The 26,334-nt window shown below is 36.4% G+C and overlaps 1 protein-coding gene and 1 pseudogene across 9 annotated transcripts in view; both read left to right on the plus strand.

Annotated features, from left to right (window-relative positions):
• The window catches only part of LOC486036 (ATPase, aminophospholipid transporter, class I, type 8A, member 2-like), a 182,902-nt gene that overhangs the window by 51,348 nt on the left and 105,220 nt on the right, over positions 1 to 26,334 (plus strand). For all 9 annotated transcript variants that reach the window (XM_038573428.1, XM_038573426.1, XM_038573427.1 and 6 more), the window contains 10 exons: positions 94 to 171; positions 6,063 to 6,151; positions 6,415 to 6,456; positions 7,270 to 7,345; positions 8,390 to 8,495; positions 9,097 to 9,179; positions 10,590 to 10,639; positions 12,426 to 12,495; positions 16,912 to 16,996; positions 18,714 to 18,853. In XM_038573428.1, coding sequence (XP_038429356.1) covers positions 94 to 171; positions 6,063 to 6,151; positions 6,415 to 6,456; positions 7,270 to 7,345; positions 8,390 to 8,495; positions 9,097 to 9,179; positions 10,590 to 10,639; positions 12,426 to 12,495; positions 16,912 to 16,996; positions 18,714 to 18,853 — 819 coding nt within the window. The remainder of the gene's footprint in view (positions 1 to 93; positions 172 to 6,062; positions 6,152 to 6,414; positions 6,457 to 7,269; positions 7,346 to 8,389; positions 8,496 to 9,096; positions 9,180 to 10,589; positions 10,640 to 12,425; positions 12,496 to 16,911; positions 16,997 to 18,713; positions 18,854 to 26,334) is intronic.
• On the plus strand, positions 22,149 to 24,431 carry LOC100686941 (annotated as a pseudogene).

The following is a 26,334-nucleotide window of genomic DNA, read 5'->3' on the forward strand; positions in this document are numbered from 1 at the left end:
CATGTCAGAAAACCAGTGGTAGTACAGTCCACCTGAAGAAATTTTGAACCTTGTTCTGACTGTGGCTTTGCTATTTTGTTTCATTTCTTGCAGGATGAAGATATGCATTACAAAGAAAATAATATCTATGCCATTGCTAGAACATCCAACCTTAATGAAGAGCTTGGGCAGGTGAGGGTCTCTTCAGGGACTGAGTATGTGACAAGAACTTTGAAGAAGGTGGATCTAGGAAGAGCATGTGCAAGGTCAAAGTGCTGAATTCAGCCATAGGCTATAGTTAATATGATATCCATATGGAGCTTCAAAAGTGTGGTTTGTTAAAAACATTGATAATGCAACATGGGTTGCAAGTAGAATGGAAGTAATGCAGATTATTCATGTACTTATGAAAGAATAGAGGAGCTGGAGAGGCAGGCAGGGAAGCCTTCAGTTGGCTCTCAAATTTTCAGTTAGCTTTCAGGAGTCACAGGAGCTTGGGGACCTGGCACTGGTGGCCATGCTCCTGGAGGATTTCATGACATAATATATTTGTGATACACTCAGCACAGTACCTGGTATGAAGAAGGGGTTTAATTAATACTAATAAGTATAACCAGTAATTTGCATATATGATTTCTAACTTATGATTACATTGTGTAGTATCATTTGAATAGTGAGTTTTCAGGAAATATTTATTTTAGAAGGTTTCTGACACCTGGAAATAACTGATCTGAGAACATGAACAGCCTTTTTACCTTGGACAACTAAAGATGAAGGAGGATGGAACCATCAGCTTTCTAGCAACTTTTCTGCTCATGAAAATCTGATTATTTACTAATTCTATAGAACATATGATTTCTGTTGACAGTTGGAAAAAGATCACTTTATCCACCTTGCCTAGTCAGTTGACTCTAGCCTTTTTAGGGTAGTAATTAAATATAATAAAACTGCCTGTGGAACTCAAGCTTTAAAAATTAATTATGTTGTGTATGTAGGTAATATACAAAGGTAAGAGCAGAAATCAGTGATATTGAAAACAGAAGACAATAGAGTTTAATATTCAGAATATATTTAAAATCACCTACAATTCAACAGCAAAACCACAAATAACCCAATTCAAGAATTGGCAAGGGATTTTAAAAGACATTTCTCTAAAGAATATATGTAAATGGACAATAAGCACATGAAAAGATGGTCAACATCACTAATCTTTAAGGAAATGCAAATGAAAACCACTCTGAGACACCACTTCATGCCCAAAAGGATGGCTACTATAAAACAATTAAAAAAAAAAAAAACAAAAACCCAATAATAACAACAGAGAACAAAAAGTGTTCAAGAGGACATGGAGAAAGCAGAACCCTTGTGTAAAACTGGTGAAAATGTAGAATGATGCAGTCACTGTGGAAAACAGTATGGTGAAACCTCAAAAAATTAAACCAAGGACTCCACATGTTACAACAATTCTACTTTTGGATATTTTCATGAAAGAATTGAACGTAGGGACTCAAACAGGTATTGTACACAAACGTTCTTAGCAGCATTATTCACAATAGCTAAAAGGTGGAAACAACCAAGATGTCCATCAATAGATAAATGAGTAAACAAAATATGTTAAATACATACCAATAGAATATTATTCAGCCCTGAAAATGAATGAAATTCAGAAACATGCTACAACATAGATAGACTGTGCCTATCACACTAAATGAAACATGCCAGACACAAAAGGACAAACAGTATATGATTCCACTTATATGTACCTGAAATAGACTTATAGAGTCAGGAAGCAGTATAGTGGTTACCTGGGGCTATGGGGACAGGAGAGAATGGAGAGTTACTGTATTGTTGAGTTGGTAGGAGGTTTCAGTTTGGGATGATGAAAAAGTTCTGGAGATGGATGGTGGTGATGATTGTATGTGAATGTGCTCAATAACACTTAAACAATGGTTAAAATGGTAAATTCTATCCAAGTACATTTTTCTACAATAATAAAAAATGCTTTAACACTGCCTCTTTTCCTTTTTTATTGAGGTATAATTGACATTTATGATTATATTAGTTTCAGGTATACAACATAATGGTTTGAAGAAGACAAAAGAAAATGTAATGGTTTGATATTTATAAATATTGGAAAATAACCATCATGATACATCTGATTAACATCCATCACCATACATTACTTACAGAGTTCTAGTGATGAGAACTTTTGAATATGCAATATAGTATTTTTTTTTGAACTTGCAATATAGTATTATTAACTATAATCACCATGCTATACGTTAGATCCTCAGGATTTCCATATTTTATAACTGGAAATTTGTACCTTTTGACCCCCCCTCACCCATTTTGCTTATCTACCACTCCTTGCCTGTGATAACCACCAATTTGTTCTCTGTAATTATGAGTTTAGTTATTTTTCTTTTTCAGATCACACATGTGGTATTTGTCTTTCTTTGTCTGATTTATTTCAGGTAGCATAATGCCCTCAAAGTCTTTTTTCTGTTATACAAATGGCAAGATTTCTTTTTTTCTCATGGCTAAATTTTTGTGTAAGTGTGTATGTGTGTATATAATTATGTATCATATATATACCATTTTCTTTATCCATTCATCCATCGACAGACATCTTGCTATTGTACATATGCTGCCATGAACATGGGGGTGCATATATCTTTTTGAGTTAGTGTTTTCATTTTCTTCCGATAAATACCCAGAAGTGGAATTGCTGGATCATATGGTAGTTCTATTTTTAATTTTTTGAGGAGTCTCCAAGCTGTTTTCCATGGTGGTTGCCCCAATTTACATTCCCACCAACAGTATATAAGTGTTCTTTTTTTCTCTACATCCTTGCCAATACTTGTTATTTTTTGTCTTTTTTTTTTTTTAAAGGTTGTATTTATTTATTTGAGAGAGAGAGAGAGAGCAAGCAAGAGAGCACAAGTGAGGTAGGGGTGGTGCAGAGAGAGAAGGACAAGCAGGCTCCATGCTGAGACTCTGGGATCATGACCTGAGCTGAAGACAGATGCTTAACTGAATGAGCCACCCAGGTGCTCCTTGTTATTTTTTGTCTTTTGGTTAATAACCATTCTAATAGGTGTGAAGTGATGTCTCATTATGGTTCTGATGGTTATCTGTTCTGATTTGCATTTCCCTGATGATTAGTGATGCTGAGCATCTTTTCATGTGTCTGTTGGCTATTTGTATGTCTTCTTTGGAAAAATGTCTATTGACGTTCTCTTATTTTTTAAATTGGATTGTTATTTTGTAGTGGAGTTGTAGAAGTTCTTATATATTTTGAATATTAACCCCTCTCATCAAATATATGATTTGCAAATATTTTCTTTTCCATTCATTGTGTTACCTTGTCATTTTGTTGGTGGTTTGCTTTGCAGAAGCTTTTTATTTATTAAAGATTTTATTTACTTATTTGAGAGAGAGAGCAGAGCAACAGAGAGTACACGAACTGGGGGGAGAGGTAGAGGCAGAGGAAGAGGGAAATAATGGGCTCCTAGCTGAGCAGGGAGCACAAGGTGCGGGGCTCAATTCCAGAACCCTAGGATCATGACCTGAGCTGAAGGCAGTTGCCTAACCAACTGAACCACCTAGGCGCTCCATATTGCCTTAGTTTTTAGTGTCAAATCCAAGACATCATCACCAATACTGATGTCGAAGAGCTACTACCTGTGTTTTCTTCTAGTTTCATGGTTTCAGGTTCTTCTGTTCAAGTCTTTCATCAATTTTGAGTTAATTTGTATATTGTGTAAGAAAGTTGTCCAGTTTTATTCTTTTGCATATGGTTGCCTAGTTTATTTAAGAGACTGTCATTTATTTATTGAAAACCATTTATTGAAGAAACTGTACTGTCCCTATCATTTATTTTAAATTAATTGATAAGAGGTGCATTGCTTATTTCTGAGTTCTTTATTCTGTTCCATTGATCTATGTGTCTGTTCTCATGCCAATAGCATACATTTGGATTTCTATAGTTTTGTAATGTAGTTTGAAATTAAGAAGCATGATGCCTCCAGCTTAGTTCTTCTTTCTCAAGACTGCCTTGGTTATTTGGGGTCTTTCATGATTCCATATACATTTTGTTCTAAATCTGTGAAAAATACCATTGGAATCTTGATAGGGATTACATTGAATCTGTAGTTTGCTTTGGGTAGTATGGATATTTTAACAATGTTAATTCCTCCAATGCATGAATGTGGAATATCTTTCCATTTATTTGTGTCTTTCTCACTTTCTCTCATCAGTGTATAGGTCTTTCATTTTCTTGATTAAATTTATTCTTAGGTTTTTTGTTCTTTTTGATGTAACTGTCAATGAAATTGTTAATTCATTTTTTCTGGTATTCATTATTAATGTATAGAAATGCAATATTATGCTATATGTTGACTGACTAGAATTTAAATAAAATTTGAAAAATAAATAAAAGTAAAAATTGAAATAAAAATAGAGTTAACCATAATGTAAACTATCGACTTCAGTAATAATGATAAGGCAGTGTAAGTTCATTCATTATAACAGATGTACCACTCTGGGGCAGGATATCAATAGTAAGGGAGGCTGTGCATGTGTGGGTGCAGAAGATAACTCTGTATTTTCTACTCAATTTTAGTATGAACCTAAAACTGCTATAAAAAAGTCTATTTAAAAAATTCATAAATAATTTTTAAAAAAGAAAACAAAATACAATAGATTTCTCTATGTTGACTTTATATCCTGCAACTTTATTATTTTTTTAAAAGATTTTATTTATTTATTCATGACAGACACAGAGAGAGAGAGGCAGAGACACAAGCAGAGGGAGAAGCAGGCTCCATGCAGGGAGCCTGATGTGGGACTTGATCCTGGGTCTCCAGGATCACACCCCGGGCTGAAGGTGGCACTAAATCGCTGGGCCACCGGGGCTGCCCCCTGCAACTTTATTGAATCCATTAATTCAAATGGGGTTTTGTTGCAATCTTTAAGATTTTCTTTTTCTTTTTCTTTTTTTAAGATTTTATTTATTTATTCATAAGAGACACACACAGAGAGAGGCAGAGACACAGGCAGAGCGAGAAGCAGGCTCCATGCAGGGAGCCCAACATGGGACTTGATCCCGAGTCTCCAGAATCACGCTCTGGGCTGACGGCGCTGCTAAACCGCTGAGCCACCCGGGCTGCCCTCTTTAAGATTTTCTATATGTAAAATGTCATCCGTAGATAGTGACAGTTTTACTTCTTCCTTTTAAATTTGAATGCCTTTTTAATTTGGAAGAAATTAAATTTCTTGCCTAATTGCTCTGGACAGGCTATGTTGAACAAAGTGGTGAGAGTAGATGATCTTTCTTGTTTCTAATCTTAGAGCAAAAGCTTTCAGCTTTTCGCCATTGACCTTTAGTGTTAGCTGCAAGCTTGTTATACTGGCCTTTATTATGCTGAGGTTTGTTTCCCTTAGTCCCACTTCATTGTGAGTTTTTGTTGAATATTGTGAAGTGCTTTTTCTGTGCCTATTGATATGGTCATATGATTTATATTCTTTATTTTGTTAATGTGGTATATCCCATTGACTGATTTATTGAACTGTTCTTGTATCCCTGGAATGAATTCTACTTGATTATGTTGTGTGACCCTTTCAATGTACTGTTGAATTTGATTGGCTAATATTTCGTCAAGTATTTTTGCATCTATGTTCATCAGGGATATTGGCTTGTAATTTTTTTCTTATGGTGTCTTTGGTTTTGGGGTGTGGATGTGTGTATCTGTCTGTCTATAAATCTCAATTTTTTCAAGAGACATTTGATGAAATTTCTTGTGGCAAAAAAAATGAACTTGAACTTCTGATTTTCTTAGGTTTGATGGCTTGAAATTTACTTTGCATATTAACATAGAATTTCACCTGTAGTATAAAACAGAGAATAGAATCTCTAAAAGAAGTGTAATTCTTAAAGGTAGAATTCTTATAGATTGAACTTCTTGTTTCCTTAAAGTTCAAATATTTTGAGGATTTCAAGAGAAAGAACTTAGTTTTGTCTTTGCTCTCTAAATATATTTTATATTTATGTTGTTTATCATGTTTATTTTTTCCTTATTTAGGTAAAATACTTATTTTCTGATAAAACAGGAACCCTCACTTGCAATATTATGAAATTTAAGAAATGTTCCATTGCAGGTATAATATATGGGTAAGTGTTTTTATTGCCATGCTCATGTTGAAAATTCTCATTTTTTCTTAACAAATTAATTAGCCTTTATTTACTTCAAAACTTATATGAATTTCTAATAACATAGCTATAACTGAATGAAATTAAAACTTAAACCTAAATGAAAATTTGCAGTTGTTAAAAATATATGGCTTATATCTGCTTTTATATGTGGCTAGGATCCCTAAGGCATTTTATAGCTACAGTCTTAAAACCATTATATTTCCTCTTTCATTTTTCCTCAGGAATCAGTCAGACAAAAGTGATATCGATACAAAAAAATTAAGGTAACTAGACAACATTCTTTTCTACTTTGCCCATGTTCCTTTCCCCCCCACAATGGACTTTTTAAAAAAATCAGTACTAGAGTTCTGATGTATAACACAGCTGTCCCTTGTCCCAGACCTCCAAAGGCAGTTCCCAGAAATCTCCCCATGTGATATTCAAAGAACCCAAAATTCAGACTTTGATTTATTGCTTTTTTAGTTACTCTGTCTTAAACTCTGTGTCTTAAACTACATGATATTCAACACAGATTTAGACATTTTCTTTTTTTTTTAATTTAGGCATTTTCTAGTGCCATTTTGCAACTTGAGGCCTGAGAGGATTATAAATGGACAGAACTTAAAATATTTATTATACAGTTCACCCCTGAATAACACACAGGTTAGGGATACTGACTTTTCCCATGCAGTTGAAAAATCTATGTATAGCTTTTAACTCCACAATTAACTACTAAGAGGCTACCTGTTGGACCAGAAGCCTTACTGATTATAATATAAACAGTTGATTAACACATATTTTGTGTGTATATATATATATTATACTGTCTCTTACAATAAAGCTAGAGAAAAGGAAATGTTATTAAGACAATTACAAAGAAGACAAAATACATTTACTGTACAAGAAAAATCTGTATTAGTGGACCCACCCAGTTCCTACCCATGTTGTTCAAGGGTCAGCAGTAGCTCTATATACTGTGTAGTGTAACTTACTGAAAACAGGACAAGGGGCTGTGTGTTTGCTTAAGATCCATGTGATTGCCGACTGGTACCATCAGGAACTTTTATTTACAGCAAATCTTCTCTGTTCTTCCTCAGTCTGTCACCCTCTGTCCTCACAGAGTCCTACGAATTTAATGACCCAACATTACTGCAGAACTTTGAGAATGGTCATGTAAGTCTGCTATTTTCACTCAAAGTTGACACGGTAATGGTAATGCTGCACAACTTTAACACATCTATATGGTTTATCATAAGGTATAATTTTCTGAGCCAGGAAGGAGTCTTGAAAAATTTTTTTGATGTTAATATCATAAACATCGGATTTTGTACTGCTATCATGGGGGTGGGGGGCGTGCGTTGCTAAACTTAGTGGGAATGAATCCAAACATTATACAAGAACATTTTATTTTACCATGTAGCAATCTCTGTAAGAAAGTCTCTAAATGTTTCTAAGCTATTGGGTACTATTGTATGTCACCAAGATCTTCACTTAACCAATTTTAAGATACTTATCCACTTGATTTGAAATCTTCTCAAAAATAGAAGTGATCTTTTAAAACATAAAGGTGTACATGTCCTCCCTTTGCTTAAAAACCTTCAGAGAACTGGCACCCCCACCCCCTACAGATTAAATCCTATCTCATTACTGTGACTTTCTCTCCAACCTCATTCTGTGTCATTGTTCCTTTGCTCAAGATGCTGGAGTCACACTTGTCTTGAAGCTCACAAACCCATGACTCAGTTTTCTTGCCTTGGGGCCTTTGAAGTGCTCTTCCCTTTGACTGTGTGTGCCACAGTCACATGTCAATGAACACTGCCAACTAACCTTTCCATTTAGGTCTGAAGTTAAATATGATCTCTTCGATGTGTTGTTTTTTGTTTTCCTGGTCACCTACCTCAAATATGCCCCTCTTTTCTCTGTGACAAGCCCTCTTTGTTTCTTTCAGTTTTGAGAAAACCCATTGCCCCAGTGAGCACAGAGGCTCCAAGAGAGCAGGATCATCTTATTCACTGAGGCCTCCCCAGCCCTGCACTGTCCCTGCCTTGGTGGCCACTCTACAAACACATTTTGAATGCATGACATGGTTTTTAGTCATTGCCTGATTCTGTGGGTGCCTGAAGTGAAAACCCACTGTCGATACTAATCGCAGACTATATATAACGCTTATGTCACTGGTGTTGGCAGAGACTCATTAGCTTTGTGCCTTTTTTGTAGCCCACAAAAGATTATATAAAGGAATTTCTTACCCTATTATGCGTGTGCCACACTGTTATTCCTGAGAGAGATGAAGATAAAATAATCTACCAGGCTTCCTCCCCAGGTAGGTAGGTACTGTGTGTTCCTAAAGCACCCGGCCTGTGGTGCACCCTGAGAAGAGGTGATGCTGCCCCTGATCTCTGGATTGTTTCTGTGTTGCTCCTTCCCTAGAGTTCTCATGGGTCAGGGCTATTCATGGTACTGTGCAGTTTTGAGCTGCTCTGTAGCTCTGGGGCTCCTGCTTCCTATACCCTCAAAGGCTGCCATAAGGAGGCTGGTGGGGGGCACTCTCTGAGCTGGGGTTCAATAGAACATTTAGTTAAAACCAGTCACTAAGCAGGAGTAAGGTTAAGGCATTGCAACATCTTGTGATGATTCTATTAATGGCTAATAGAACAAAATTATAATGAGTACTAAGAAAGGATTTTAAACTGGTAAATATATCTTATTCCTGATGAAAGAGGCCTATTAGCCAAATTTCCTCTTTCATGAATATTTTCTGGTCCCTAGATAAGGGCATTGGAATTAAAATTAAAAAAAAAAAGCCAAATTAAAAAAAAAAAAGTCATGGTATTTTAGTGCTGGAGAATGGAAATCTGTTTTAAATTAAATTTGGTGTTAATGTATTTGGTCAATCTCCATTAATACAGACTTTTTATTCACAGATGAAGCAGCTTTAGTGAAATGGGTGAAGAAACTTGGTTTTGTTTTTACTACAAGAACACCAACCTCTGTCACCATAGAAGCTGTAAGTAGTATCTTAAACACTTTCTCATGGTTTACACACCCCTTCCAGAGAGACACAAATAGAGTAGTTGAATGGGGGAGCTCTAGAATCACAGTACCTGGGATTCCCTCACCTTCTCAACCATTGTTCTCAGGCATATTCCTTAACTTCTCTGCTTGCCCCAGTTTTCTTAACATGCATGTCATAGGGTTTATGTGAGGATTAAAGGAGTTAATATATGTAAAGTAATCAGAATTAGTGCTTTGAGCAGAGAAAGTACTCAATAAAAGTGAGCTATTCCAAAGAATTACAATCAACAGGTCATCAAGAGAGATACTATTTTTAATGAAAAATTAAAAATTTTCAAGCTATTTTTTGGTGAGTTGTTATTATGTTAAATTTTTCATTTCATGTAATGTAATGTATATTATGTATATATTTTTCTTGTTTTGTCTTGATGACCATTTATCACAGCTTTTGATATTATGGGGAAGAAGTGAAGCAATGTAAACATGATGCCCAACATACTAATTTTTTTCTAGTAATAATGCAGTCATTAAGGATGTTTACTGGACAGTCAGTCCTGAGCAGAATGGACTGATTGATTCATCTTTTTTTTTTTAGGTTTTTTAAAATAAATTTATTTTTTATTGGTGTTCAATTTACTAACATACAGAATAACACCCACTGCTCATCCCGTCAAGTGCCCCCCTCAGTGCCCATCACCCATTCACCCCCACCCCCCGCCCTCCTCCCCTTCCACCACCCCTAGTTCGTTTCCCAGAGTTAGGAGTCTTTATGTTCTGTCTCCCTTTCTGATATTTCCCACACATTTCTTCTCCCTTCCCTTATATTCCCTTTCACTATTATTCATCCTTATAGCCATAGTATATGCCACATGGAGAACTCTCAAATTATTTGAAATTCTGCATTACCTTATTAGTGAATTGATCCTGGCTATAGGAAGTCAAGAGGCTGTAGCTGGAACAATTTAGAAAGGAATGCAAGTTTTATTGATATAACATTTTACAGCATGTCATCTCTTTATGTACACCTCTTCAAATTCTCTAAGGGTTAAGGATTTTTTTTGATTGGTACGATCTTATGAAAAGATTTATTTTCCAATTTCTGTCTGTTGACTGTTTCATTGGCTCCATATGCCCTTGCAACATTAGAGTTCATAAAATGTTGAAAAGAGTGTTTTAGTTTTAAATTTGTACTGTGAGAAGCATCTTTGCATATTCCAGTTTGCAAACAATGTTCTTGCCAGAAGAGGGCACCATTATCTCATCAGGTTTGCAAGAAAATTTCTATTTTGAAAAAGATGTGTAGTTGTAGGGTAAAATTTGTTTCTGACTGGGAGAGTGAACTATTTTGCAGGATGAGTAGTTTTTTCCTTGGGTAAGAAGACGTTGTCTTATCTTCCTGTAGATGGGAGAAAACTTCACATTTGAAATTCTTAATATTCTGGAATTTTCTAGGTAAGATACCTTTTCGTTCTGTTCACATATCCTCCAGGGTTCCTTCTGTGGCTCTTCAGTTGAGATTTGATAATGCAAATCAAAACTTGAATACAGAATCACAAAAATTCTAGTTAGCTTTCCTCCACCCTTTATCTGAGCGTGGTGCTTGCTCATCATTAGGCCAAATCCCTTTTTGTAACTGAGAAGGGTTCCCACGCCTCTCCTTCCTAGCACTTGTCAGAGTCACACTTGAGATTTTACATCTGGGTTACTACTTATTGACTATGTTGCCAACTAGATCCTAAGTTCCAGGAGGGCCAGAGTCACCTTCTATGGAATCTGGTATCTAGTAAGTGCTTGATAAACATTTGGTGAATGGATGAATAGTGAACATTATTTTAACCAATAAACCCAAAACTATTTCTTTAAAAATAGTGTATTAATTCATTTTTTCCCCCAAAGGAAACAATGTATGTCCAAATCCTTCTTTTCCCTGAGACTTCAGAAGGCCTCCTGGTTCAGCCACTATGGCCTGATCCCCAAAGCCTATTGTGAGGATATTGGCGATGATTTTATTTTCTTTGTACTGTTTTGAATACTCAGGAAGTCTTATCGCTTAGACTATCTGAGCATTTCTAATGTGGAATCTGAAAAATTAGAAAAGGAAATTCTAGAAAATTAGAAAAAGAATAATTCATTCTTTTCAAGGCCAGATGATTTTTTAAAATCATATTTTTTAAAAGGCTTGTTAGCCAATGACATCTTTTTAAAAAAAGCTTTAAATCTCAGAAAAGTTGTTACCAATTTTTCCTCTCTCTAGGAAAGGTTTTTCTAAAAACTTTATTTTAAGAAAATGTATTTTGATGTTCATTCTAGCTTTCCCCTTACTTAATATCTGATTATCACTATTATTGGAGCACTCATTTCCTGTCCTTAAAAGATAAGCTTCTGGCTAGGTGACACTTAAATGACTCAGTTGTCTTTAGTAGTATTCTGACAGCTAAGTAGTTAAAGCAATTGCTAGTCCCTATCTTTTTGACAAGTACTTTCTAGCTCACATGTTCAGCTGTAGAACTACTCACTGGAACCCTCCTTGGATTGTGTAATACTTAGGGTCGCGAGATATGATAAATACCTGAGAAGGTGCTGAGTTGCTGGTAGTTTGTTTGGGTCTCTTGAAAAGTGGTTATAGGCTATGGAGAGCCATCCAGGGTGATGGTCAGGGAATGACAAGATGAGGAAGAAGGAAAAAAAACAACAACCAATTTTGACCAGTTTACTTTGGCAGTGTGTGGGGTAAGGTGGAGAGGGTAGATCTTCAAGCCTATCTGGCCTGCTAAATCAGGAATAAAATCCATGAGTTTAGGTTCTACCATCAGAAAAAAAACAAGAACAAAACGAAAAAAATCCAAAGGACTTTGAGACAGAACTATACATAAAAATAACTATACATAAAGTTACAAGCCAGCAGGTTAATATCTCTATGCAGCAGGGTGAGGACAGGAAGGTCTACCTGATAGAGACAAATGTATTGTGCCAATACATTTCCCTGGAGGAAAAGGAGAGTCACTGGGAAATAGTAGTAGAAGGTGGACATTTGTATTAGAATCTCAGTTTGAGAAAGTAGGTAGAAAGTCGGTAGAAAGTAGTTTAAGAAACGGAGACTAGCAAGAAACACATTGACCTTTTCACTAATGGTCAGCTGAGGACTTTGAGAATTCTTGTAACTTTGATTTTGAGTGTGTGTGTGAGCACCATGTACTGAGGAACATAGAAGTTAATAATACATTTCATATTGTTTTAGTAATAGAAAAAGGATGTCTGTAATTGTGCGAACTCCTACAGGAAATCTCCGGCTCTACTGTAAAGGGGCTGTAAGTATAGGGATTCATTATTCATCTTAACTCCTTCCCACTGTTTCAACAACTTGTAGGAAGCCTTTTATGACTTCAGAATATTTTAAAATGTTGTTACTTTGTGTCTGCTGTTGCCACTGGTTGTTGACAGCATCATCCAAGAGTGAAATAGAGTAGCCTCAAAGCTTCCCTAAGAGTCAAGTGCATTGAAATTTATGGTGGTTCACACCAGAGTTTTTTTTTTTTTTTAAGATTTTATTTATTTATTCATGAGAGACAGAGAGAGGAAGAGACACAGGCAGAGGGGAGAAACAGGCTCTATGCAGGGAGCCCATCGTGGGACTGGATCCCGGGTCTCCAGAATCAGGCCCTGGGCTGATTGCAGTGCTAAACCGCTGAGCCACCCAGGCTGCCCCCACACCAGAGTGTTTATTAAGCTTTAATGTTAGTGAAATATTTGTTATTAAGTTGCTTTGTGGAAAACAAATGATTAACTTGTTGATGCTAAGGGTTTAAAACAGGAATTTTGATCCCAGTTTCAAGCCCAAAGTGCTTAGATTTGGTGAATCTCAGGAAATGGCTTTACCTGTATAAATCCTTTTTTCTTTTTTTTAAGACTTGTGTATATGTTCACAGACATAAGTACTTAAAAGAAAAACAGCTTTATTCAGGTAAAAGGGACATAAAATAGACTGCACATATTTGAAATGTACAGTTTGGTAAGTTTTGACACCAATCTGCTTTTTGTCACTATACATTTATTTGCATTTACTAAATTTTATATAAAGTCATATAGGTTGTATGGCTTTTTCTCTGGCTTCTTCTACTCATAATTACTTTAAAATTCATAAACATTGTAGTTCATTTCTTCATTTTGCTGAGTGGTGTTCCATTGTGTGGATATAGCAGTTTGTTCATCCATCACCTGTTAATGGAATTTTTGTTTGCAGTTTTGTCTACTACAAACAATGTTCCTATAAACATTTGTGTACAGTCCTTGTATGAACATATAGTTTCCTTTCTCTTTGGTAAATATCTAGCAGTAAAATGGCTAGGTCAATGGAAGGTGTATTTTAACTTTTAAGAAACCACCAAACTGTGGTCACATTCCTACCAGCAGTTGTCACCAACACTTGACATGGTTATTCTCTTTAATTTTAGCCATTATAATAGGTGTGTATATCATTGTGAATTTAATTTACATTTCCATGCCATGACTGATGACAGTGAGCATCTTTTCATGTGCTTGTTTTCTATCTGTGCTGGGGTTCCCAAGACTACCCATATCTTTTTAGTGAATCTCTAAAAGGATGCATGATTATATGCATGGCTAAGATGTATTACAGTAATGTAGCAAGGATACACAACCAGATTATTAGGGAAAAGTCATAAGCAGAGTCTGGAGGAATCCATGTGCAGGCTTCACATGGGAAGTTCATATCTGTTCAGAGAATTGAATACAAGCCAAATTCCTTAGACACCAGCCAAGAGCCAACCTTATAAGTAGGTCTTTCTAAGGATAGCCTTCTCTGACCTATGATGATAACTCTTTTCTGCACATTACCCAATTATTTTCTTTGGTGAAACATCTGTTTAAATATTTGGCCCTATTTTTATAACTGTTTGCTTTTCTTTTTATTGAGTTTTGAGAATTCTTTTTTAACTTTTGGATATAGGTCCCTTATCAAATACATGATCTGCAAATATCTGTGGCTTATCTTTTCATTCTCTTAACAGCATCTTTGAAGAACAGACATTTGTAATTTTGATGAAGTCCAATTCAACAGTTTGTTCCTTTATGGGTCATGCTTTTAGCAACCCATCTAACAAATCTTTGTCTAATTAAAGGTCACAAAGATTTCTGCTTGTTTTCTCCTCCTTTTATAGTTTTAGGGTTTATGTTTACCTCTGGAAACCAACTTGAGTGATTTGTGGATATAGTATGAGATATAAGTTCATGTTTTACAGATGAATATTTAATTTTCCAGCACCATTTTTTTATTTTTAAAAGATTTTATTTACTTATTCATGAGAAAGGAGAGAGAGAGGCAGAGACACAGGCAGAGGGAGAAGCAGACTGCATTTAGGGAGCCTGACATGGGACTCGATCCCAGGTCTTCAGGATCACGCCCCGGGCCGAAGGCAGCGCTAAACCGCTGAGCCACCCAGGCTGCCCTCCAGCACCATTTATTAAACTGTTTATTCTTTCTTCACTTCTAGCCCTGTAAAATTAATGGGGAGTACTCTTTCCATTTCAGTTTTCTGGAAAAGTGTGTGTGGAATTGATAATATTTGTTCTTAAAATCTTTGCTAAAATTTACCAGAAAGCCACCTGAACCTGAGGGCAGGCTAGCTAGACAGTTATTGGTTTTATTTATTCATTTTTTCAGTTATTTGGTTTAATTGATCTTCCTGAAGAAATTGCTTTCAGATTTGATTTTTCTGAATGTTTCCCTGTTTTCTGTTTCATCTGTTTCTACTCTCTATTATTTCCATTCTTTGCTTACTTGTGGTTTGATTTCCTCCTCTTTCTCTAGCTTCATAAGGCAAAACTTGATTTATTTTTTATTTTTATTTTTTTTGATTTATTTTTAATACCAATGTTTAGTGCTATAAATATCCTCCAAATTATTGCTTTAGTAGCATGCCACAAATTTTGATTTGTGCTGCATTTTCATCTTCAGTCAGTTCAAAATATTCTAATATTCTAAGTTTTCTTTTGATTTCTTGACTCATGAGTTATTTTGAAGTGGGTCAGTTTTGAAATATTTAGGAATTTTCCAGAAATATTCCTTTAATTGACTTATGACATAATTCCATTTTATTACAGAACATACTTTATATGACTTGACTCCTTTTAATTTTGTTGGAACTTGTTTTATGGCTCAGACTGACCTATCTAATGGGAAATGTTTTGTATGCACTTAAAAAACCTGAGTATTCTGCTGTTTTGGGGTAAAGTAGTTTATTAACTATCAGTTAAGTCAAGTTTATTGATAGTGTTATTCAAATCTTCCATATCCTTAATGATTTTTTGTCTACTTGTTCTATCAATTATTGAAAGGGGGATATTGAAACCCCCAACTGTCATTGTTGATTTGTGTTTTTCATCTTGAAGTTCTGTTAGTTTTTACTTCATTGCATTTGCTTCTATTTTATCTTCACTTTAAAACGATGTTATTAGATGCATAAACATTCAGAATTGCTAATTCCTCTTGATAAATCAACCCTTTTGTCATTGCAAAATGATTTTCCTTATCCCTGGCAATTTTCTTTACTCTGAAATCTCTATTGTCATTATAATATAGCCATTCCACGCTTCTTTTGATTAGTGTTGGTAGGGAGTATCTTTTTCTTTCTTTTTAATCCATTTGTGTCTGTATATTTAAAGTGTGATTTCTAGAGGGCATGTAGTTGGTTCATGCACTTCATACTTATCCTGGAAATCTCTCCCTTTTAACTACATGTTTAGACCATTTACCTGTGTGCTTATGGATATAGCTAGTTTAAATACATCATCTTGCCATTTATTTTCTATGTGTCCCAGTTCTTTTTTTCTTTATTCCAATAATTACTTGAGTATTTTTAATTCCAATTTATTTCCTTTATAAAAAAAATTTAGTGGTTGTTTTAGGTCTTATAATAGACATTTTCAATTTATTACATTCTATTTTCAAGTGATAATATATTATTTCATGTGTAATATAAGAATTACAATTCTGAACTTCAATCTCTCTCTTCCCCATCTTTGCATTCTCGTCAGACATTTTAATTTTACAAATGTTATCAACTTCACACTGTTCAAGCAATTATATATATTTTAATATTTAATATTAAATTTATATTAAATAAAATATAAATATATATGTTTATATAAGTATATAAAATAAAAATAATTTATTTTAAATAAAATATATAAGAAAAATATTATATATATATATACACACATATAGAGAGAGCCACATTCATTCACACACTACACAGACTACTCATTATCATTTTTCAGGGCTCTTCAGACTCATATTTCCATTAACTATAATCTGTCTGATAGATTCCCTTTACCATATCGTATAGCATGGATCTGTTGGTGATATGTTCATGTCTGAAAAGATTTTTATTTCATCTTTATTTTCTCTCACCTTCATTTTGAAATAAATTTTTGCTCAATATAGGATGCTAGGTTGACAATTTTTTCTTTCAGTTCTCTAGAGATTGTGCTTTACTGGCTTATTTTGATTGTCTCAGTGAGAAATCTGTTATCTCTGTTGCTCTGTTATGTAATGTATCATTTTTGGAATTAAGCCTTCTGTGGGGCTGCTTGTGTTCCTTCACATGTATTAGATATAAATATAAAATTATAACACAGTATTTAGAAGTTAGATTTTCAGGCTTAGGTAAGATGTTGGTCATGATAATTTTTTTTTTTTTTGATAGGATACAGTGATTTATGAGAGACTTTCAGAAGATTCTCTCTTTATGAAGGAGACATTAACCCATCTGGAACATTTTGCCAAAGGAGGTAAATGACAATAGTTCAGAATCTTGTTTCCTTTTGAAATGCTGTTCTTAAATATTGAAATTAAACCTGAACGCATGCCACTGATGCATGGCCCATATGTGGGAACCCATTTCTATATGTGACTTTGTAATGCCTTCTGTCTGCTTAAAAATAAATAGTTCGGGGATCCCTGGGTGGCGCAGTGGTTTGGCGCCTGCCTTTGGCCCAGGGCGCGATCCTGGAGACCCGGGATCGAATCCCACGTCGAGCTCCTGGTGCATGGAGCCTGCTTCTCCCTCTGCCTGTGTCTCTGCCTCTCTCTCTCTCTCTCTCTCTCTCTCTGTGACTATCATAAATAAATAAAAATTAAAAAAAATAGTTCTTCAAACAAACCCTGTTGAGATATTATTTTTCCTTTCTTCCTCTCTCCACCAGTGTTTTATGTTTATGAGCAAACACTGAAAAATACATTTTTACTGTGCAGTTCTTCCTTTACTCCAAAAGCAGTGTATTCAAAGACCTCTGCCATCTCTATTTGTTGTACTAGGAACTTGGCCCATAATGGAAATGACCTGTTATATATTTCGAAGTTAATTACTTTGTTTATATAACTCAGAAACCTGACAGTTGATGTTTTCCTGCCATTCTCTTATTATCCTCCTGATTTTGACTTGTCATCTATCTCTCAAGAAATAAAATTCCATGAGTGAGTTTTGAATAAGAACAATACTCACTAAAAGGTTTACAGAACTTTTGAAGAAGTGAGGTGTAATAGTAAAGTAAAAGTAAAAAAGCTAATGTAAAAGTAAAGCTAATAATACCTGGAAGCTGTATCTCACTTTGTCCTTCTATTTATAAACTACTGCTTCCTATAGTTATGTGTGTCTTGCCTGAAAGTGTCGATATTTTGCAAGGTTACACTTTGGGCCTTTTGCTGCCATCTTAAAATATGTGAGATATAGGCAGGTTAAAACAGGTAGAAGCATATAGGAACTGTATTATAATGGAGCTCAAAACAGGATAACAACTTCTATAGCTTATCTGTGGAGAGTTAATTTCTAGGGGATCCTCAACTATCTGAATGTTTTGTAGAAGTCAGCCTAAAATATTAAAGTACCATATGATTTCTAAAGTCTTTTCTTTGCAAAATGAGATCCAGATTAATTTTTTGTTATTTTAACAATTATTTGGCTTCCTTTGAAATTGGAAAACTAGAGCCACATTCATTCTTTCCTTCCTTCAACAAATAGTTACTGATTATTTATTGAATTCTGTGCACTGTTCTAAGCTTCCAGTACAGAAGTGAACAAAACATAGCTCATCCCCTGAAGGAATTAGCCAATAGATAATGTCAGGGGGTGGTAAGTGCTATGGAAAAAAATTACACAGGGTCCGTGGAACAGAGTGTGGGGTGCTATCTCTATAGGGTGAGTTAGGTAGAGACTGAAGGAAGGGAAAGAGAACCACATGGCTCTCTTGGGGAGGGTATTCCAGGTCAAGGGTGGAACAAGTTCAAGTGTCCAGAGTGAGAGGATCAGCAGGGATAGGACCATAGGCAATGAGGAGAGGAGGAAATAAGATCAGCAAGGTAGCCAGGGACAGATCAGGTAAGGCCATGTGAAGGAGTTCCCATGACCTCTAAAATACTTTTGGATTTTGTTTTCGATTTCTGTACTCCTCCCCGATCTCCCTGATTGTTGGTGGCTTGATCTGTTTATAATTTCATTCTCTCTTACAGGGCTGAGAACTCTCTGTGTTGCCTATACAGATTTAACTGAGGAAGAATATCAGCAGTGGTTGACAGAGTATAAAAAAGCTAGTTCAGTTATACAAGACAGGATGCAAAGTTTGGAAGAATGTTATGATAAAATTGAAAAGGTAACATACCTGATATGTACTCTACTTGCCCAGTGAAATATGTGAAAATATAGACTTACTAGTGTTTTCATATCCTGATGAAATTATAAAAGCTCAGTTAAATATTTTTTTCCTTCAGAAGTATAAATTTGGGGCATCTGAGTGGCTCATTGGTTAAGTGGCTGCCTATGGCTCAGGTCATGACCTGAGATCCAGCCCCACATTGAGCTCCTTGCTCAACGGGGAACCTGCTTCTCCCTCTCCCTCTGCTGCTCCCCCTGCCTGTGCTGCTCTCTCTGTAAAAGAAATAAATAATCTTGACAAAAGAAAATCTTTAAAAAAGAATAAATCTGTCTTATACTGAAAATTTATAAAATACATCTTTTAAAATATTCGAAGTATTTCTTTCATTTCTGAATTATATCCTAATCCCTTCAATTTTGTTACACCTTTTTATAATTTTTCCCATCTAAAAGAAATACATGTTTATCACAGAAAATTAAGCTAAATAGTATAATAATCATCTTTAATGTTGGACTAATGACTAAGTTCTGGTGTATAATCCTCCAATGTCTTTCTTCACATACGTAGTATTCCACTGTAGGTTTTTAATACACATACATGAATTTTTCCCATAGAAGTTAAATGTAAAGATCTCCCCCATCCAAAATCTCTGTCAAATTTTCCCCAAAAAATGTAGTTCAGGGATGCCTTGGTGGCTCAGTGGTTGTCTGCCTTTGGCTCAGGATGTGATCCTGAGGTCCTGGGATCAAGTCTCCTTCTGCCTATGTCTCTGCCTCTCTCTCTGTTTCTCTCATGAATAAATAAATAAAATCTTTTAAAAATATTGCTCAAATCATGAAATTTTTCACGTAATAAACTGGAAATATTTTTCCATAGCACTGATTATTCTTCTGTTATTTTCTTAGATTAATCCATGGTATTCTATTACATGGAAGAGTACACTTCTATTGTGCTATTCTTTGGTGGTTACTGTTCAGAGGGATCTCATGCACCTTGGACTCCTGAGCGTCACCAGAGGGTCATTGTGAATTTGCTTGTTGGGGCCTCAGGCTCTGTAGCTCCTGAACCAATTGCTATCTTAGTTTCTTGGCTTGAGTTCTTTTGTCATTGGGTTCCATGAACTCCGCATTTCGTTCCTGCAGGAGCCAGAACAGATTTAGACTGGAGGATTTTTTTTTTTTTTACATCATTGGGTCCATCTTCTTTTCAAAGTCATGTATTGAAAAATTAGGAACCTAACCTTGCTTCACACCAAGTGCATGAATGTGCTGCAGCAGCCCTCGTGGATAATTATTCAGCATCTGTTGACACAGCACATGAAGAGACTAACCGATTTATGTAACCCTCCTATTCCTTATGTTCCCACCAGGTTGTCTATTGCTCTCCCATACTAGGAAGAAATCTGGGCAATTGAAAATTGACCTCTAGGAGCGCCTGGGTGGCTCAGTGGGTTAAGATTCTGACTCTTGGTTTCAGCTCAGGTAATGATCTCAGGGTTCTGAGATCGAGCTCCACATAAGGCTCCATGCTCAGTGGCAAGCCTGATTGTACCCTTCCCCCTGGTCTCCCCTGCCCCCAACCCTATGCCACATGCACTCTGTCTCTCATAAATAAAATCTTTAAAAAAAAATGGAAAATTGGCTTCTTGAACTTGAAAGATTGTACAATTCTTTTTCAATTAAACTGATATATTTTATATTTTAATTTTAAGTTTTAACCTGGAAGTCATGGTAACAAAGTCAAAGAGTAAGGAAGTCAGAGGAAAAGAAAAAGAATAAGTAAGTTTGCCTTGGCCAGGTATGTGAGATGGGTGGTGAGTGTCATGGCCTTATATTGACTGGTTCATTCATCAGTTGAATGCTAGTCTCCAGTGTACACAGTGCACACTACACAGTGAATGGCACGTAGTCAGTATTCAACGAATATTAGTTGAATAAACGAATGAAATATTGGGAGTTGAATATTTTAAGTTTCTCTGCTTTCCCAGTAAGGTAGATAACTATGTATAATTGGTAGGGCTTGGTGTTAACGGCTTTTATTCTTTTCTTTAAACTTCAAAGGGCAGTAATAAATGGCCCAGTTTTTCCTTTCTGATCTTGGTGGTTTTTGACCTAGGTGAGTGTCATATTACATTTTAAAGATTGTCTGTATACTCAGAGCTAGCAATGAGTAGCATGCAGTGCTTGGAAGGTCTGAATGGAGATCTAATCAGTTTTAGAGACTTTAACAAAACAATGTCATACTCTTTAAGAAAACACTGAATTTTCTCTCCACGACTGAGGCTAAAAAGTACAAGAGTCAGAATACTCAATGTCTGTGTTTAGTATGACTGGGATATCTCTTTAGCCTGAGTCACTTATACAAATGACAGGCTCTGAGATGCTAAAATCACAGTGAAAATTGTCAAATGTATTCATTTGTGTTTTACTATCATCCCTTCCCTTTTGCACACAGGATGTTTTCCAGTTCACCCAGGAGCAATGAGCTCCTGGGGATTGAGTAACATGGACCAAACTTCTGGGGGACTGGGGACTAGACCTTGTTCTTCATTACATCTCTGTCCAGAGAGACCTGTCTTGGGAACTAGGTCGCCCACTGAAGGGTACTTCATGAAAAATGGACACATTAGGAGAGCAAATGACTCATGAGAGGATTGTCAAGTGTACATAGATTTTGATCAGAGAAAATTGGATTTTTTAAAAAAGATATATCTTTCAAGATGTAATGGCCTAAAAGAATTTTTATTCTTGATCTTTCTTTCTTTCTTTCTTTCTTTCTTTCTTTCTTTCTTTCTTTCTTTCTTTCTTCTTTCTTTCTTTCTTTCTCTCTTTCTTTCTAATTTCTTTCGAAATCTATGTCATCAGTTCTAGTACTCTGGGCTTGCAACAACTGTATGCCATCTAGAAAAACTTGTCCTTCAATTGTCATTTTTCTTATTTTTTATTAGCCACCAGAGCATCTAATCTTCTGCCTTATGACTTGTGTTAATTTCCACAGTTCTGATCTTGCGTTAGTTACAGTTATATGGCTATTCTCTGCAGATTTTTAGGTAAGTGTTGGAATCTGGCACCAAAGACTTATCAGGGTGAAATTGATGAAAATTGATGAAATTGATTCTTATAGATAATTCCATGTACATTATTATGATCCTCATTGTTTTCAGTTATAGGGAGTTATTTTCTGATCTTCCTAGCTCTTGAGACTAGTTGCACTTCTTTGCCTCCTGAGTATTTTTCCTTTGGACACTTATAAGATTTAAATTTCTTGACGCTTTCGTCCTCTTCAGCTCAAGATGGTGCCCTCCTGAGCTATAGGCAGCCTCAGCTGCACCACTGCCTCCCGGATGTTCCGCTGCCCAGGTTATGTATGCTGCAACTTTACAGGGTCCTCTGCTCTGTGATCTAGAACCCATATTAACTATGGAGTCAATAACCCATATTAACTTTGTGGTGGTTGTTCGAATTAACTCGCCCAATTCAAAGGTAAATACACTGAATAAAGAACTAAACAGAATTTGTGGAAGTAATGAATGAAATCTGGGCTAGTGATAAAATCAGAAGTGCTGTCCTTATCTCTATGAAGCCAGGCTGCTTTATTGCAGGTGCTGACATCAACATGTTAGCTTCTTGTAAGACCCATGAAGAGATAACACAAATATCACAGGAAGGACAGAGAATGTTTGAGAAACCTGAGAAGTCCACAAAGCCTATTGTGGCTGCCATCAGTGGAGCCTGTTTAGGAGGAGGACTTGAGCTTGCCATTTCCTGCCAATATAGAATAGCAACCAAAGATAGAAAAACAGTATTAGGTGCCCCTGAAGTCTTGCTGGAGATCTTAGCAGGAGCATGAGGCACACAAAGGCTGCCCAAAATGGTGGGTCTGCCTTCTGCTTTTGACATGATGTTGACTGCAGACAGAGCAAAGAAAATGGATCTGGTTGACCAATTAGTGGAACTCCTGAGACCAGGATTAAAACCTCCAGAGGGATGGACAATTGAATACTCAGAAGAAGTTGCAGTTAATTTTGCCAAAGGACTATCTGATAAGAAAATCTCTATAAAAAGAAACAAGGGATTAGTAAAAAAAATTGACATCATATGCCCTGAGTATTCCATTTGTCAGACAATAGGTTTACAAAAAGGTGGAAGAAAAAGTATGAAAACAGACCAAAGGCCTTTATCCTGCACCTCTGAAAATAATCGATGTGGTGAAGATTGGAATTGAGCAAGGGAACGATGCTGGCTATCTCTCTGAATCTCAGAAATTTGGAGAGCTTGCAATGACCAAAGAATCAAAGGTGTTGATGGGACTATCACGGTCAGGTCCTGTGTAAGAAGAATAAATTTGGAGCTCTGCAGAAAGAAGTAAAGGACCTAGCCATTCTTGATGCAGGGCTGATGGGAGCTGGTGTTGCCCAGGTCTCCGTGGATAAGGGCCTGAAGACCATACTTAAAGATGCTATGCCAACTGGGCTGGGCTGAAGACAGCAGCAGGTGTTCAAAGGATTGAATGATACAGTGAAGAAGAAAGCTCTAACATCATTTGAAAGGGACTCCATTTTTAGCAACTTGACTAGGCAGCTTGATTACCAGGGTTTTGAAAAGGCTGACATGGTGATTGAAGCTGTTTTTGAGGACCTGAGTCTTAAGCATAGAGTGTTAAAAGAAGTAGAGGTGGTGATTCCAGATCACTGTCTTTGCCAGTAACACATCTACTCTCCCAATCAATGAAATTACTGCTGCCAGCAAAAGATCTGAGAAGGTGATTGGCATGCACTACTTCTCTCCTGTGGACAAGATGCTGCTGCTGGAGATTATTACAACAGATAAAACGTCTAAGAACACCACTGCTTCAGTGGTAGCTGTTGGGCTCAAGCAGGGGAAGGTCATCACTGTGGTGAAAGATGGACCTGGCTTTTACACCACCAGGTGCCTTGCACCCATGATGTCTGAAGTCCTCAGAATCCTCCAGGAAGGAGTTGAGCCTAAGAAGCTGGATTCCCTTACCACAAGCTTTGGCTTTCCTGTGGGTGCTGCCACACTGGTCAATGAAGTTGGTGTGGATGTAGCAAAATATGTATCAGAAGATCTGGGCAAAGCCTTTGGGGAACGGTTTGAAGGTGGAAACATAGAACTGCTGAAGGAGATGGTGTCCAGGGATTTCCTGCGTCACAAATCTGGGAAGGGCTTTTACATCTACCAGGAGGGTGTGAAGACTAAGAATGTGAATTCTGACATGGATGGTATTTTGGCAAGTCTGAAGGTGCGCCCTAAGTATGGCGTCTCCTTGGATGAAGACATCCAGTACCACCTGGTGACAAGATTTGTGAATGAGGCCATCATGTGCCTGTAGGAAGGGATCTTGGCCACACCCACAGAGGGAGACATCAGAGCAGTGTTTGGACTTGGCTTTCCCCCATGTCTTGGAGGGTGGGCCCTTCTGCTTTGTGGATCTGTATGGTGCTCAGAAGATAGTGGACCGGCTCAGGAAGTATAAGGCTGCCTATGGAAAACAGTTCACCCCATGCCAGCTGCTCATTGACCACGCGAACAGTGCTAACAAGAAGTTCTACTAGTGAGCAGGCCCTCACCTTGCTCACTAGACTAACACACTAACCCAGCTGCCTGTGGTGCTGGTTCTCCAGCAGAGTGGCATTTAGATTTGTCAGAGTAACCAGAAGGAAAACAAACTCTGGCATTGGGTGTGCACCCTGATTAAAGTGCCTTCAGCTATGACAGTTGCTCCCTTCTGCTGAAGTCTGGCTGTGAATTAGTTTGCACTTCAATAGAAGGAAGAACCACTGTGCTCATGAACCTGTAAGTCCTGACACCCAAATTGGCAGTATCTCCAGAACCATCTTGCTGCCTGCTCCTCTAGGGCCAGTGGTGACGAAGGCAGTTCCTTCACCCAGTCAAATACATAACAATAAAAACCAAATACTTTTCAGCCTCAAAAATAAATAAATAAATAAATAAATAAATAAATAAATAAATAAATTTCTTTCCTCTTGGGTAAGAGTAAGAAAGACAATGTCTATATTTGTATCAATAGACCATAACTGCTAAAGTAATTAATTTTAATGTTGCCAGTGACAACTTTAATGTTGTCACTCTGTTGGTAAAATATGATTTTGACATATTGGCTGATTGAATTAGACTTTGAAGCATTCCTTGTCTTTTTTTTTTTTTTAAGTACAACAGTTTTACAGAGATATAATTCAGATACCATACAATTCCCCCCATTTAAAGTATATAATCTACAGTTTTTAGATTATTCACAGAATTGTGAGACCATTACCACAAGAACACAAATCTTCAACAACGCCCCCCCCCCCCTCCGCAAGTCCCATATCCATTAGAATTCACTCTTTGTTACCCTTCTTTACCCTTCTACTCTCTCCCCCAGCCCAATGCAGCCACTAATTTAATATTTACTTTTAGTGTCTATAGATTCACTCCCTCTGGATATTTCATGTAAACAAAAATCATAAAATATGTGGTCTTTAATGATTTGCTTCTTTTACTTAGCTTAACATTTTCAGGATTCAACTATATTATAGCATGTATCAGTATTTCATTCCTTTTCAATGCCAAATTGTTACAATTAATTGTTGTTACAATTAAGGAACCAATATCGATATATTATTATTAGCTAAACTATCTATGGTTTACATTAAAGTTCACTATTGTACAGTCCTATGGGCTTTGACAAATGCATGTCACTCTCCACTACTACAGTACCATATAGAATAGTTTCACTGCCCTCAAAATCTCCTGTGTTCACCTATTTATTCTCTCTTTCCTCCTGAACTGATCACTGGCAACCACTGATTTTTTTGCACTGTCTCTATAGTTTCGCCTTTTCCAGCATGTCATAGAGTTGTAATCTTAAGTATGTAGCCTTTTCAGATTGGCTACTTTTGCTTAGGAATATGCATTTAAATTCCTTCATGTCTTTTAATGACTTGGAGCTCATTTCTTTTTAAATATTTTTCAAATAATATTTTATTGTCTGTTTATTCATTCACCTATTGAAAGGCATCTTGGTTGCTTCCAAGTTCTGTTGATTCTGAAAAAAGCTGGTATAAATATTCAAGTCTATATTTATTTTGTGGACATAAGTCTTCAACTCATTAGGGTAAATATGAAGAAGCATAATTGCCTAAGCATGTGGTAAAACATGTTTAGCTTTATAAGAAACTGCTGGACTGTTTTCCAAAATGGGTGTGCATTCCCACAAGCCATGAGTAAGAGTGCTTGTTTCTCCACATCCCTTGCCAGCATTTGGTGCTATCAGTGTTTTGGATTTTGGACATCCTAATAGGCACATGTAGTATCTCACTGTTGTTTTAGTGTGCATTTCTCTGATGACATATGATCTTTTCATATGCTTGGTGACATGTGTACATCTTCTTTGGTGAGGTGTCTGCTTAGACCTTTTGCCCATTTTTAAAATCAGGTTGTTTTATTTTCTTACTG

This window comes from Canis lupus, chromosome 25 (assembly GCF_011100685.1).
Source record: "Canis lupus familiaris isolate Mischka breed German Shepherd chromosome 25, alternate assembly UU_Cfam_GSD_1.0, whole genome shotgun sequence".
Classification (NCBI taxonomy): Eukaryota; Metazoa; Chordata; class Mammalia; order Carnivora; family Canidae; genus Canis; species Canis lupus.